Source organism: Colletotrichum costaricense (genome assembly GCF_030867565.1).
Source record: "Colletotrichum costaricense strain IMI 309622 chromosome Unknown Scaffold_21.1, whole genome shotgun sequence".
Classification (NCBI taxonomy): Eukaryota; Fungi; Ascomycota; class Sordariomycetes; order Glomerellales; family Glomerellaceae; genus Colletotrichum; species Colletotrichum costaricense.
In genome coordinates this window covers 396,667-409,447 of record NW_026848250.1, presented here as the reverse complement: position 1 = coordinate 409,447, position 12,781 = coordinate 396,667, and the positions used below count along the sequence as shown (strand labels likewise).

General features: G+C 51.0%; 5 protein-coding genes across 5 annotated transcripts; 2 read left to right on the top strand and 3 right to left on the bottom strand.

The window, feature by feature from the left end:
• Positions 1–27: 27 nt before the first annotated feature.
• On the bottom strand, positions 28–2,010 carry CCOS01_14641 (major facilitator superfamily transporter; the record flags this gene model as incomplete). Its single annotated transcript, XM_060462784.1, has 7 exons — positions 28–63; positions 152–302; positions 419–809; positions 863–1,169; positions 1,268–1,347; positions 1,412–1,658; positions 1,738–2,010. The coding sequence occupies 7 exons, from the start codon at positions 2,008–2,010 to the stop codon at positions 28–30; spliced, it is 1,485 nt and encodes a 494-aa protein (XP_060306615.1).
• A 1,101-nt stretch (positions 2,011–3,111) lies between these two features.
• Positions 3,112–4,069, bottom strand: CCOS01_14640 (oxidoreductase; the record flags this gene model as incomplete). The annotated part of the gene is made up of 2 exons (XM_060462783.1): positions 3,112–3,152; positions 3,439–4,069. The coding sequence occupies 2 exons, from the start codon at positions 4,067–4,069 to the stop codon at positions 3,112–3,114; spliced, it is 672 nt and encodes a 223-aa protein (XP_060306614.1).
• Positions 4,070–4,755: 686 nt separating this feature from the next.
• CCOS01_14639 (uncharacterized protein) lies at positions 4,756–6,792 on the top strand (the record flags this gene model as incomplete). The annotated part of the gene is made up of 7 exons (XM_060462782.1): positions 4,756–4,855; positions 4,938–5,373; positions 5,437–5,828; positions 5,899–6,169; positions 6,223–6,345; positions 6,410–6,504; positions 6,563–6,792. 7 exons carry the CDS (start codon positions 4,756–4,758, stop codon positions 6,790–6,792), a joined length of 1,647 nt encoding a protein of 548 aa, XP_060306613.1.
• Positions 6,793–7,717: 925 nt separating this feature from the next.
• CCOS01_14638 (catalytic activity protein) lies at positions 7,718–11,260 on the top strand (the record flags this gene model as incomplete). The annotated part of the gene is made up of 7 exons (XM_060462781.1): positions 7,718–8,073; positions 8,136–8,576; positions 9,076–9,186; positions 9,623–10,070; positions 10,269–10,929; positions 10,981–11,099; positions 11,216–11,260. 7 exons carry the CDS (start codon positions 7,718–7,720, stop codon positions 11,258–11,260), a joined length of 2,181 nt encoding a protein of 726 aa, XP_060306612.1.
• A 115-nt stretch (positions 11,261–11,375) lies between these two features.
• Positions 11,376–12,332, bottom strand: CCOS01_14637 (tagatose 1,6-diphosphate aldolase; the record flags this gene model as incomplete). The annotated part of the gene is made up of 1 exon (XM_060462780.1): positions 11,376–12,332. One exon carries the CDS (start codon positions 12,330–12,332, stop codon positions 11,376–11,378), a length of 957 nt encoding a protein of 318 aa, XP_060306611.1.
• Positions 12,333–12,781: the final 449 nt, after the last annotated feature.

Sequence of the window (12,781 nt, the reverse complement as noted above, 5' to 3'; positions counted from 1 at the left end):
GTAAGCTGGAGCCTCTGCGATAAGCGCTTAGTAGGTGTAGCGGAAGTCCGATGCTTGGGTTTCCTGGAGTGATCGGCGAGTTAGCAATGACTTTTCATACATAGTTTGCTCGATCTATATAGGTAGATAGATGGGTCGAGAGGCAACCTACATCCGATGCTTCGAGCTCAACCTCACCACGCTCGGCCTTCGTGTTCCAATAGCGGAAGTAAAAGCTTAAAGCAATGACAAGTATGACGTTTAGAACCGCGCATCCCAGACAAGTGCTCAACCCAGGCAGGTAATGAGGTTTGTCTTGGCTTCTGTTATTTGGTCAGTATCTCACTCGCCTATTGAAAGAAGAGCTTATTTGATATCAGCGAGGACCCTAGCTGGGTCGCACACATGGAATGTAGCCTAGGGCCTGCAACACACGTACCTGAAAACAAGAGAGCCGGCGATGCCACCGATTCCGCTAACACCGACTACCATGGCACTGCAAAATGCGCGCTTCCACTGTCCTCGGATGTTGTTCGCCTGATATGCCATGGTCGCCGGCACAGCGCTTACACTCCCTGCGGTGATGAGAAAGACGCCCAAGTATCGAACGGCAACATCGCTGTGGAAGCCCATCAGGCAGGTCCCGACAATTGACAAGACCATATCGCCAACAATTATGGGACCTCGAAGCATGTATCGATCCCCTAGCCAGCCCGTGGTGTAAGTGATGATTGCGGCGAATACGTACGGTGGCGCCGTCAAGATCTGAGCTTTTCCCGTGTTGAAGCCCATATTGTCTTTGAGGATGATCGGCAGAAAGAAAGATAGCGCTTCACAAAGGTTGATTAGCGAACGGTTTCAAAAGTATTTTTGCACCACTTACAGAATATGATGAGAGCGTTGTTGAAGTAGATGATAGACAAAGCCCAGACTTTGATGTCAGCCCCGCCTCTGAGGAACTTCTTGACACTGAAAGACGGCAATTCCGCATCTCCTCTATCGGCCTGAACTCTCGAAATCACCCAAGCAGTTTCCTCCTGAGAAAGAAAGTTCCAGGCGCTCTTCTTAGCATCTGGAAACCCGACGAGGAGAAAATAGCCGACGATGCCAATAGCGCAGGTTATGACACCTTCTACGATGAAGATCCAGGACCAGCCCCTGAGTTTTGCGGTTCCATCAAGTTGGGTGAGCTACAGAGAGGGTGTGGTCAGAGATTTATTTCATCATTTAGCTTTGAGAGGCAAATGTTCAAAGACGATTGCTAAGCTCCATTCTGAGATGCACTTACTCCGAAAGCCAAGATTCCCGCAAATGCAGAAGCAAAGCAGACAATCATATAAAACACCGAGTAACGTTTTCCAACCTCGTCTAGTATAATTCATTAGTACGAATCTAACGGTTCCAACTGCCAACTTCAGAGGAAAGGACTTACAACGGGTGTACCAAGTGCTCAAAAGGTAAACGCAGCTAGGGAAAAATCCAGAGTCGAGAGCACCAAGGACCACTCTCAAAGCCACGAGCTGTCCCCAGTGCGTCAGAAAGCCCATACCAATTACGATGCCACCGCAAATCATTGTGATAGCCGTGAAGTAGGCCCGGGGGCCCAACGTTCGGCCAAGAATGACTGAGATCGGCTGGAAAGTGATATAGGTCGTGAAGAAAACCAAGCTAACAACCGACTACAAGGTCAACTTATCAGTCATCTCAGATCGCGCATCTTATCAAAGAAAATACTGTTTGCCAGAGATTTGAACTCACGTAACGGTTGCCAGTCAAGTCTAAATCTTCTCTCATGCCGGCAACGGCGGCAGATGGAAGGTTCGACCGGTCAATCACAGAGAAGCAGTATAACAACCCGACAGTTGCAACAAGACGAATGTCAACCCGTCTCATGATTCTCTTCTGCTCAGCCAAAGAGAATCCATGAGCTTCCTGCTCCATTGCCGATTGCGTTCTGTCAAGGTCGTTTAGTGCCGAACTGCTCTGGTCAGATGTCATGGCTTTCTTCATGTTGTTTTTAAGCGAAGACATCTTGTTGATATTGTATTTCGTTGTCTTTGTGTGCTTTCGAGAGCTGTTCAGTTGCTGATAGTGAGTGAAACGCAAACATTGTGTGAACATGTCTGCTTTATCATTATTTTCTCTTGAATTCTTTGTCCCTCCATTCGCTACATCGATGCTGAACCTCGCCAAGGGTTGCGATCCTTCACCTCTTACTCTCCGTTGACTCTAGAAACATCGCGATCGCGGTTCACGACGAGGGTGCTTCGTAAAGTTTACTAAGGCATGTGAAGAAGGATGTTGTGTTGTGACGAAGCATCGTAGCGTAGTGCATCAGAAAGAGATAAGCGACGATGGCGCGCGCGCCAGAATTTGGAATTTGCTTGGCCATGAGCGGGTCATCCGACGGGAGAGAAAAACTTGGCTTGGGTCATTCCCACTTTCCAGGCTAGAGGGGTTTGGTTTTCCCCGCTGCCCCAGCCAAGCGGCATCAAGAGGTGCTGAAAATAGCGGTACTTGAGTGGAAAGACCTTGTTTCCTCCGTCAAAGAGAGGAGGCGTCTCATTGCTGCCCGCTGTTCGTGTAGAGCGGAAACAAAGACACTGTGCTGGTTGCCTCATTGTAGCATATACAGGCCATTTTGATCGACTGGATACAGGACCCTGGGAGCTCGAGAGCTCGGAATAACACTTCAGAGACAAAATCAAGCCATTCAAGCCATATGCTATTCCAGTACCGACTTAGGACTTGAAGGATTCACTTGCGGGGACTTGTGAGTGAGTATTCGACCCAACATTGAACACAGTAAGCGACATTCAGTGGATGCCAGGGGGGGGGGGGGGCTTCATCTAGAATTGAGCTTGTCTCGATTGAAGAAAACTCCCGACGGAGTTCGCAGGCAAGAGAGGAGGAGAATAATACATCCTCTTCGGGGAATTTCTCATAGTCTAATCAACTACTCCGCGGGAAACTGAACCTGGGCGAGGAAGCATGGGATGCTGTCGATGGCTTTCTTGGTTTAGCGTCGAGATCGGGTTCATGAATTCCCTACGGCTATCCCGGGTATCTGCAGGCTCCGTCATGATGCAGATCGTATCCAGTCTGTCGGACTTCCACCAGCCTGGTCATAGGCTACGGCAATGTGTATCCGCCATCGATCACAACGTTTGATCCTGTCATGTAACAGCATGCATCACTGGCAAGGAAGACATAGAGCTATCCAGAGCAACATTAATTAGGGCTGTCCATGTGTCATGCAATGCAGGCCCAGGGGGGGTTGGTTACTCACTCCTCTTAGCTCGGCAGGATGACAAACCCGGCCACCTGGGATCATTGATAGCCAATGCTCCATCAGCTCTTTCGGCTGCTTTGTCAACACTGCAAGGAACACGGTAAGCAACACTGCACGTGGGTTTGGGGCCAAATATAGGACTTTGGGGAAGAAAAACCACAACTGACTTTCGGTGAGGATGTATCCAGGCGACACGCAATTGACGCGCGCAAAATTAGCCCATTCGACGGACAGACTTTTGGCAAGCTGCACGACCGCCGCTTTGGAAGCATTATACGCAGCTTGCTCCTGGGGCACGTTGACCAAAATAGCGCTCACGGAGGCGGTGATGACTAGGTTTCCTCTCCCTTGCTTCTTGAAGATATTACCCACAGCCTGCGCAGTCCACATGACGCCGTCGTAATTGACGCTGTTCATATCTTGCCATGTCCGTTCCGTGTACTCGAGCGACTTGACATTTGCGCAGACACCCGCGTTGGCCACCGCTACATCAATGCGGCCTCCGCCGAACTCGTTGGCGATTTGGTTGATGGTTTTCGCAATGGTCTCTCGGGACGTGACATCGGATCTGTATGCCTGGACACGAACACCCGTCTCCTTCTCGATTCGAGCAGCTGTTTCGTCAGCTTCGGTGTTGGTCTTGTAGATGAATGCAACGTCTGCGCCAGCCTTTGCCAACCCGCGAACGATTTCGGCACCAATCCCCCTTGAGCCTCCAGTCACTACCGCAATCTTCCCTTTGAGGGAGAACTGCGTAAGGATTGGAGCGTACAAGTTCTCGGGTTGATAGAGAGGCATGTTGAGAGACTGCTTTCGTGACGGAGGTCAATGACTGCCGGACTGTCTGGTTCAGATTGTAATCACGCTTGGGTTCACCATCTTGAAGGCAGTCTTATATACCGGATATGTCTACCAAATCATCGAAGCCATGTAAGAGATATCGTCTCGTGAGAGCAAATGGTCTTTCGGACTTGGAGTGGCTCAACACAAAGCTCCCCATCTGTTGACAGCAGGCCATGTCAAGACCAATACGGGTCAAGACTATGGCCATGCGATTCCACGCTCTCGATGACCCTCCTTCCGGAGACTCGACAGCCATGGCAGCACTGCCCAGCAACCGAGTGCTCGTCTCGAGGGAAGACATGGGCACTGCTAGGCCTCCCACCGGTCGTCCCGAGCTAGGACGTTTGAGAGATTGAATGGCATGATCTGCTGCGTAGTACCAACCCATTTGACGTCCCCATGGGGTTTCCCCGCGTTGGTCCAAGGTAGTTCGGTTCTTGGGTCAGACTACGTCACTTTTGATCGATTAGATTAGTCCGAGCCGACTAGGACGAGTTCCGAAGTTGGTTGAAGTAGTAGTATCTTGTATAACTAGAAGAAGACACTCAGATCTCTGACTTGTAACATAAACTATGTTGCTATCCGACTCAAAGTAGGACTCAACGGCAAACTTTGCATCATTTTGTTTCACAACCGCTACGATGGACCAACGTCACAAATGGATGGTGACGGCGAAGTTCGAGAAGAGAGCTCTTCTCATCGCCGTCAACGCCCTTGCCGGAATGTCAATTTTCTTCTTTGGTTCGTCTGACTGCTTCAGCTAGCCCACACGTCAGAAGTGCATGCCTGATGAGAAAGAAATGCTGACAAACCTGATGTCCAGGTTATGATCAAGGCATGATGGGCGGTGTGAACAACGCCAAACACTACATTGATCTTATGAAATTCGGATATGTCGACGCCGATGGCACTCCAGTCGTGACCGACACTCTCCTTCAAGGCGGCATTATGTCTGTCTTCTATCTCGGCACCCTCATCGGCTGTATGGTCGGAGGATCCATCGGCGACCGATTTGGCAGAATCAAGACTATTGCCATTGGTGCTCTTTGGGGTATCTTCGGCGCGTCTTTGCAGTGTACAGCCATGAACTCGAACTGGATGATCTGCGCTCGTCTTCTGAATGGCATCGGTACCGGCATCTTGAACGGCATCGTGCCTGTCTGGGCATCAGAACTCGCAGACTATACTTCCCGAGGTGCCTTCATCGCCATGGAGTTCACTTTGAACATCTTTGGCGTTGTCGTTGCCTATTGGCTTGGGTGAGATTCAACTGGCAGATCAAAATATGTGAGACATGAGACTAATCAAGTTAATCGTCACAGATATGCTGTGAGCTTCATCGACAATGGCGAGTCGGCTTTCCGATGGCGCTTCCCCATCGCCTTCCAGATTATTCCGCTGCTCTTCTTGCTCTTCGGGTGCTTCCTATTCCCCGAATCGCCTCGCTGGCTTTGCAAGGTCGGCCGAGACGACGAATCCCTCTATATCTTGCAGCGCCTCCGAGGCACCCACGACGGTATCGCCGAGGCGGAACTTGCGGACATCAAGGACGTGGTAAGACTTGAGCAGTCGGCTGAGGGAACCAAATACCACCACATGCTCTTTGGTCTCAAGTGTGGAAAACTTCACACGGGCCGAAGAGTACAACTGGTTATTTGGCTGCAAATCATCCAGTGCTGGACCGGTATTGCTGGCATCACCATGTACGGCCCCAGTAAGTCATAGACTCATCTCGAATCATTCTTGTTGGAAGAAAATCCTTTGCTAATCAGAGTCGCGAGTAGCCATCTTCCACATCGCCGGCTTCGGTCCATCCAAAGCTCTGTGGATCTCTGGTCTGAACAACATCTTCTACATGTTCGCCACGCTCATCTGTGTGTTCACCATTGACAGGATTGGAAGACGCTGGACGCTGTACTGGGGCTCGGTCGCTCAGGGCATTGCCATGTTCCTTGTCGGTGGCCTATCCCGCGGCGGTCTCAATGCCAGAGCTATTGGAAATGACGACGTTGCCAACTCATGGGGAGCTGCAGCCGCTACAATGGTTTTCCTTTAGTAAGTGATCTCGACACATTTTTTATACTCTGTGAATACTGACACTTTCGAAGCACGTTCGTGTTTGGCGCGACTTGGCTCACTGTACCTTGGCTGTACCCGGCGGAGATCTTCCCGTTGCAGGTCCGGGCCAAGGGTAACGCCTGGGGCGTCGTTGGATGGAGTATCGGCAATGGGTAAGGCACCGAAGTCTCGAAGTAATGTTGCTCAAAACTTATCGCTAACTCTGCACCAAATCAGTACTTTGACACTTGTTCTTCCGTACATCATTGGAGCCATCAATGAGAACGCGATGTACATCTTCGCGGCCATCAACATCATCAGTATTCCAATCGGTAAGTTGACAGGCCCCATACCCCAATTGTCTGGCTTCGTCTTTCTAACTGTTTGCAGTGTGGGCTCTGTACCCAGAGTCGAATCAAAGAACCCTTGAGGAGATCGATTTCCTCTTCGCTGCAGACTCACCGTGGACGTGGGATGCGGAGAAGAAGTTCAAAGAACTCAAAGCCGAGCACGAAAGTCGTGTTGGTGCCGTTCGAGCAGCTGTCGGAGGCGATCTGGAGAGCAAGGGAGAGAACTCCAGCACCCATATTGAGAAGTCTTCTGGCTCGGAGATTCAATGATTCAGGCGTCGTACTCCGTGGTTCAGGATCCTTTAGATAGTGCCCACCCGGACGCTCAGCAGGAGGACAAATAACGTGCGGGATAGGCTTGCAGGAGTCTCAGAAGGTCGGTCATAAGAGGAAAAGAGGGCATTTGTGATACATCACTTTAGCGCCAATATGCATCAACATGTCAAATCTATCTGCATCTCACACTATCTTGACAATGGATAGAGAACGCTTTCCGGGGAGCTGATCGCAACCACTGCATACCTCTCCCTTACTTCTTGACCTTGGCTGGCATCTCACTTGGTCTTCCAAGAATGAATAGCTACATGTAGCAATCCGTCAGTCCCCGTGACACCTACCTAATGCCATGAACCTGTTGCCACGATAATCTGCGCATACCATGTAGAGTTCGGATATATTAGTCTTAGTTCGTCGGACCATACATACTATGGTGCGTAAGCTTAGAAACCCTCATCTTGATTCTCGATTGCTGCAGGTGCTAAGGCAACTCAAGCAAGGTAAGCGACTCAAGCGAATCAACCCAAAACAAGTTATTCGATTAGCCACCTTACTTACGACCGACAGTATATCAACTGAGTCCTAAAGTTACTAGCCCCGTACTGGCGTGGTTCGACCTGGAAACGTGGTACCGTTCCTGACATGAGTCTGTCAGGTCCACTTTCATGCAGCCTCAGTTCCCTCGAGACGAGGGTGCGGGGTAAGACAGCTGTGTAGATGTGAACATTCCGATCCGGAGCAAATCAAAGCGCGGAGGATGAGGCTAAGCGAAGAGAGCGAGCAAAGTAAACAAGATTGCACCGCGGCGGGTTGAATCCCGGCTTGTAATCATGATTTAGCTAGAATAATTTCCATCAACTGTTGGTCACGCTGTTGAAGTTTGAGGTCGAAATTCGTCACATTCACGCGTCAAGTCAAAATGGCTTCATCAAGCTGGCGGCTGCTGAAAGGCAAAACAGCCTGCATCACCGGAGGCACAACTGGCATTGGCCGTGCGATAACACTCGAATATTTGAGACACGGCGCCAACGTCGCGGTCAACCACCTTGGCCTTCCCAGCGACGAAAAACACAGACTCAGCCTTATCGAAGAAGCGGAAAAGATCAGAAAAGATGCCCCCAAAGATTCGCCGACGGGCGAGTTGATTGAGCTTGCAGGCGATGTGACAGACCCGAATACTGGAAAGGGGCTCGTTGCCGCAGCAGTCAAGAAATGGGGTGGACTGGATGTCTTCATCGCGAACGCTGGCATTTTCAAGCCAGCTGAGTTTCTCACGTATGTTTTTTTGGTACGCTACGACAAAATCTTGGGTGGTAGGCTAACCACTTCGCAAATAGACTCGAAAAAGAAGTCTTCGATAAAACACTACACGTTAATGTCAACGGCGCATTCTACTCGTGTCAGGCAGCGGCGAACCAGATGGTCAAGCAAGGACGCGGAGGATCAATCATCGGCATCTCATCAATCAGCGCTCTGCAGGGTGGAGGTCTGCAGACACATTACACGCCGACAAAGGCAGCGGTCCTGTCAATGATCCAGTCAATGGCAGTGGCTCTTGCAAAGCATCGCATCAGATGCAACGCTCTGCTTCCTGGCACTATCCATACACAACTGGCGGAGGAAGACATGCAGAATGAGACGAAGCGCAAGTATCTTGAGCAACGTATTCCAATGGGCGTGGGCAAGCCTCATGATCTGGCTGGGCCGGCGGTTTTCTTGGGTTGCGAGGAATTAAGCGGGTTCATGACAGGATCCCAGATGTTGGTGGATGGTGGTATGTACGTTCATTTGCAGTAGTTTTTAGATATAGTTTCCGACTTTCGGTACAGAACCTCAATGTGGCACATTATACGAAAACACGTTGTACCATAGAGTAAAAATAAAAGTAAAAAAATCAAAATAAACCCACTCGTAAAATCGCCAAATCCCAGCCCTTCCCCAAGAGTGCAAAGCACCAGACTACTGTCCATCCCACCGGGACCCAGTCGGAGACCGGCGGCTCCACACCGGGTGCGCCGAGCCGGAGCCGTCTCCAACCTTTTAGCGGGGCGCTCCAGGTTACCCCGCACGGGCGACTGCCCCGTGCGCACATAGTACGTACAGTTAGTTCTCCAACCAGTCGCGACTCTTCGCAACTCCAAGTGCCAGTGTCGCTTCCACCTTCCTCTTCCTAATAGCACCACACGACTCGACTCTGCATCTTGTTGCCCCGAATCCTGTGAAAGTAGCCACACATCAAATCCGTTTCCCATCCGTATCTACATATTACTTCTTCAGATTCAATGGCATAAGTATCATCAAGATGAGCGCCGATGACGAAGATTCACAGCCATACTTCACCCGTGGCCGCCTCAGTCGTGGCCGCGGCCTCAGAAACAGTACCGGCTGGTGAGTAGTATCCCTGCCCTAGACCTGAAGAAAACTCTTCGTAACCTGTCTCAAACCTGATAATTGCTTCTCGCAGTGCAACATGTCGCCGCCGTCATGTCAAGTGCGACGAGAGAAAACCTGTATGCGGTGGATGTGAGAGAACCAGACACAATTGTCTTTACACACCAAGGCGGCCACCAAACAGAAAACGGTCTGGTCCTGTCGTATCAGTCACCCCGAACAGCGACGCTCCGAAGCCCACGACTCCTCGAGAGCCTCAATCGCCTCGGTCTCCCAGTCCACCAAACTCCGAGTATCAGCCCGTCGTCTGTGATGACGAGCCAGCTCCTCTACCGGCAGTAACGCTTGGAGAACCACACACATCAAGCATAGCAAGCGCTACCACAATAGCACCGTCCAATGACGAAGGCATAGATAGGTCTAATCACGCCAGTACCGGCGATAGACCAGCTTTCGAGCAAGACTCTCCAGAGCAAGTCGACGCGTTATGCACAGGCATCACACCACGAGGCACAGCACGCACGTCCAGCTCGTTTGGGGCAAACCTAGAGAACGCCACGGCCATTTGGGTCGACCTGCTTCTCCAAGATGCGGCCATGCAAGAAATCGATTTCACCAACGTCAATTTCGAAGAAGGCGTGGATCTCTTTGCAAGTTCGGTCGTGCAATCACCTGCTGTGGGGCGGGGTATACCAAACACCAGTGGAGAAGGCCTCAGTCCTACGCCATGCGCGTCACATCCCTACTTGCATGAGAGATCTCCGACGCTCGATGAATACCAATGCCTCGAGAAACAGGCTTGGCGATCGGCTACGCCTCTACCAATACAAGCGCAGGAACATGTTGTTTTTCAAAATTTTGTGCAACACATTAGTAGATGGGTAAGCTGGAAAGTAGCTGCCCGGAACATCCTTCGAGTAACAATCCTTGTTGGCATTAGATGGATTTATTCGAACCTAGACGCCCGTTTGGAACACTTGTCCCTCAACTTGCCGTACGTCGACGATTCTTGATCGGTAGCCTGTTCTAAGTATAAGTTAAAGGCAACATGCTGACGAGCTTTGACCAAACGCTGTTAGATGCATAATGTAGGGCTGCTCAATGCAGTTCTCGCTCTGTCTGCACGTCACCTCTCTTTGAGTAAACACTCAGAAGACACACAAACCAGAGACCCCAACGACGCACTACGATATTATTACAAGACACTACACTATATCCAAGAGGCGATGCAATACGACACATACAAAACGAGCCTCGAACTCCTCGCGACCAGCATCACTGTATCAGCATACGAGATGCTCGACGGCTCAAGGCAAGATTGGGAAAGACATCTGAAAGGAGTCTTCTGGATCCAACGCTCACAAGTCATACATGGCGATTCCATGGGCTTGAAGCAAGCTGTCTGGTGGGCATGGATATGCCAGGATGTCTGGGCTGCCTTTCGCGAGAGGCGCCGTCCTTTTACATTCTGGCGGCCACTAAAGACATTGGACGATCTAGGCCCGTCCGAGCTGGCTGCACGGTCAGTCTACTTCTTCGCTCAGGTGATCGCGTTCTGCTCGTATGAAGAGACCGAAGCGGGGAAGAATGACCCTCACGCGAGGATCGCGGCGGCTGATGCCCTGAGAGAAATGCTGGAAAACTGGAGGCGGCACCTAACGGCCGAGTTCCAACCACTCCCCTACCCGAGTTCTCCTGATGACATCTTCGAGCCAATCTGGATCAACCCTCCCGCATTTGGTAAGCCGTCTTCTCCAGAACTGCAAGCGCGATCGTACTGACCATTTACAGCGGTAGCTTTTCAAATCTACTACTGCTCCCACATCCTGCTCCTAATGAATGTACCCGTTCTAGGTGGACTTGAACAGTACACACAGCAGAGGAAGCGTCTGATGGAATGCGTCAAGAAAGTTTGTGGTATCGGCATGACACTGTCAGACTATCCATCGAGTGTTTTGTGCTCTCAGTGTCTATTTATCGGTACGTCTTCCCTTCCCTTGCAGAAACCAACTCTGATCCAACAAAGCCGGCATACCCCTCGAGAATAGTAGAGAACGGAAATGCGTTCTAAATCTGCTACAAGCCTGCCACGCTCGATCAGGCTGGCCTGTGAAGCCACTTGGGGAGGAGTTGAAGCTTCGATGGGAAGCTTCCGACGCCTAATAATACCCAGAACCTACTTCCATTCATGCCTGTCCCGCTGATCCACAAATCTCCATCCACTCCTTCGTCTGCCGGATGACATTGCTCGTACCCTCCTCGATAAGCGTCGTATGCGGCAACCGCGTGACCTGCGACCGGAGATGTGTATAATAATCGTCCAAAACAAGCCTGTTGACGTTTATCTTTGTCGCGCCCGCAGCAATGCACTGCTTCATCAGATCAGGCGGAAATCCGTTGGTACCGTGCAGAGCCACTCTTACTCTGCCGGCAATCTGGGCGCGTATCTTTTCGAATCTGCAAACCTCGTTATCAGTATCCTTGTTCCGGGGAGGGCTTATCCAGAAGTCATATCCTGCGCCCCGACCGGACATTACGTACCGTTCAAAGTCCAATTGCGGGCCCAACTTTCCGTACTCGCCGTGTACGTTGCCAAACGCCGGTGCGAGGGAATCCACACCCGTAGCGATGAACTCGTCAACTTCCTCGGCGGTGGTCTTGCTAGCTTCCAACCCGGCCGTGTCCATGACGCCGTCTTCGGCACCTTCTATCCTCCCGGGCTCGGCCTCGGTTGCAATCTTGCGTTCGTGGCAGTATTTAACCCATTTCGCCGTCTTTTCTAGGTTCTCCGCCTTTTCGTAATGAGACATGTCGACCATGATGCTGTCGAACGGCAAGTTGTCGGCTGCATACTGGATAATCTTCTCGTCTTGCGCGTGGTCGAGGTGAATTGAAATTGGAACGGATACTCGGGACACGGCTTCTTTGGCGGTGCGGACCAGCAGACCGTCGGCGTAGGTGACTGCCCAAGGGAAGAATTGGATGATGAGAGGCGAGCGGGCTTCCTCGGCTGCGGTGACGAGGCCGTGGATCTGCTCGAGGTTATATGCGATGGCGGCAATCACGCCGTATCGGCCCTTTTCGGCTTTGGTCAGGATCTGGATTGTCCTGTTCTCGTCTTTCCAGTTTGCCGGCACAGTCATAGTTGCAATAGATGCGTTCTTCGAACTCCGCTTAATGTGTCTGTCTTGTGGAACGATTCCAAAGTTCCAATCCAGACCGGGCCAGACGTTGAAAGGTCGCTGCGTATTTCAATCATATCTATGGGCTAATGAACACGGTGATGATGTGTAATTGTGTTTGGTATTGTCTGTCATAGGCGCGCTGCTGGCTTGCTGTGGGGTCACCGTCGTCTCGAGGGAAATTTTGGACCCCCGGCCCCCGGCACGATCTGATCTGGAGGCGGAATGGGCGATCTTAGTTTCGCGGGGTGAACTCAGTTGGTAGACTTGTGGGTCCGAAGCTTCTCAGCTTGAACTTTTCAGTAATCAGATCATTCAATAAGCAGGCTCGCATACGAGTCTTGGTTCAGAGGCAAACCTCAGCTTGGTGAAGTAAGCCCGCTCATTCATTTTCCAGCATAGAGCACAAC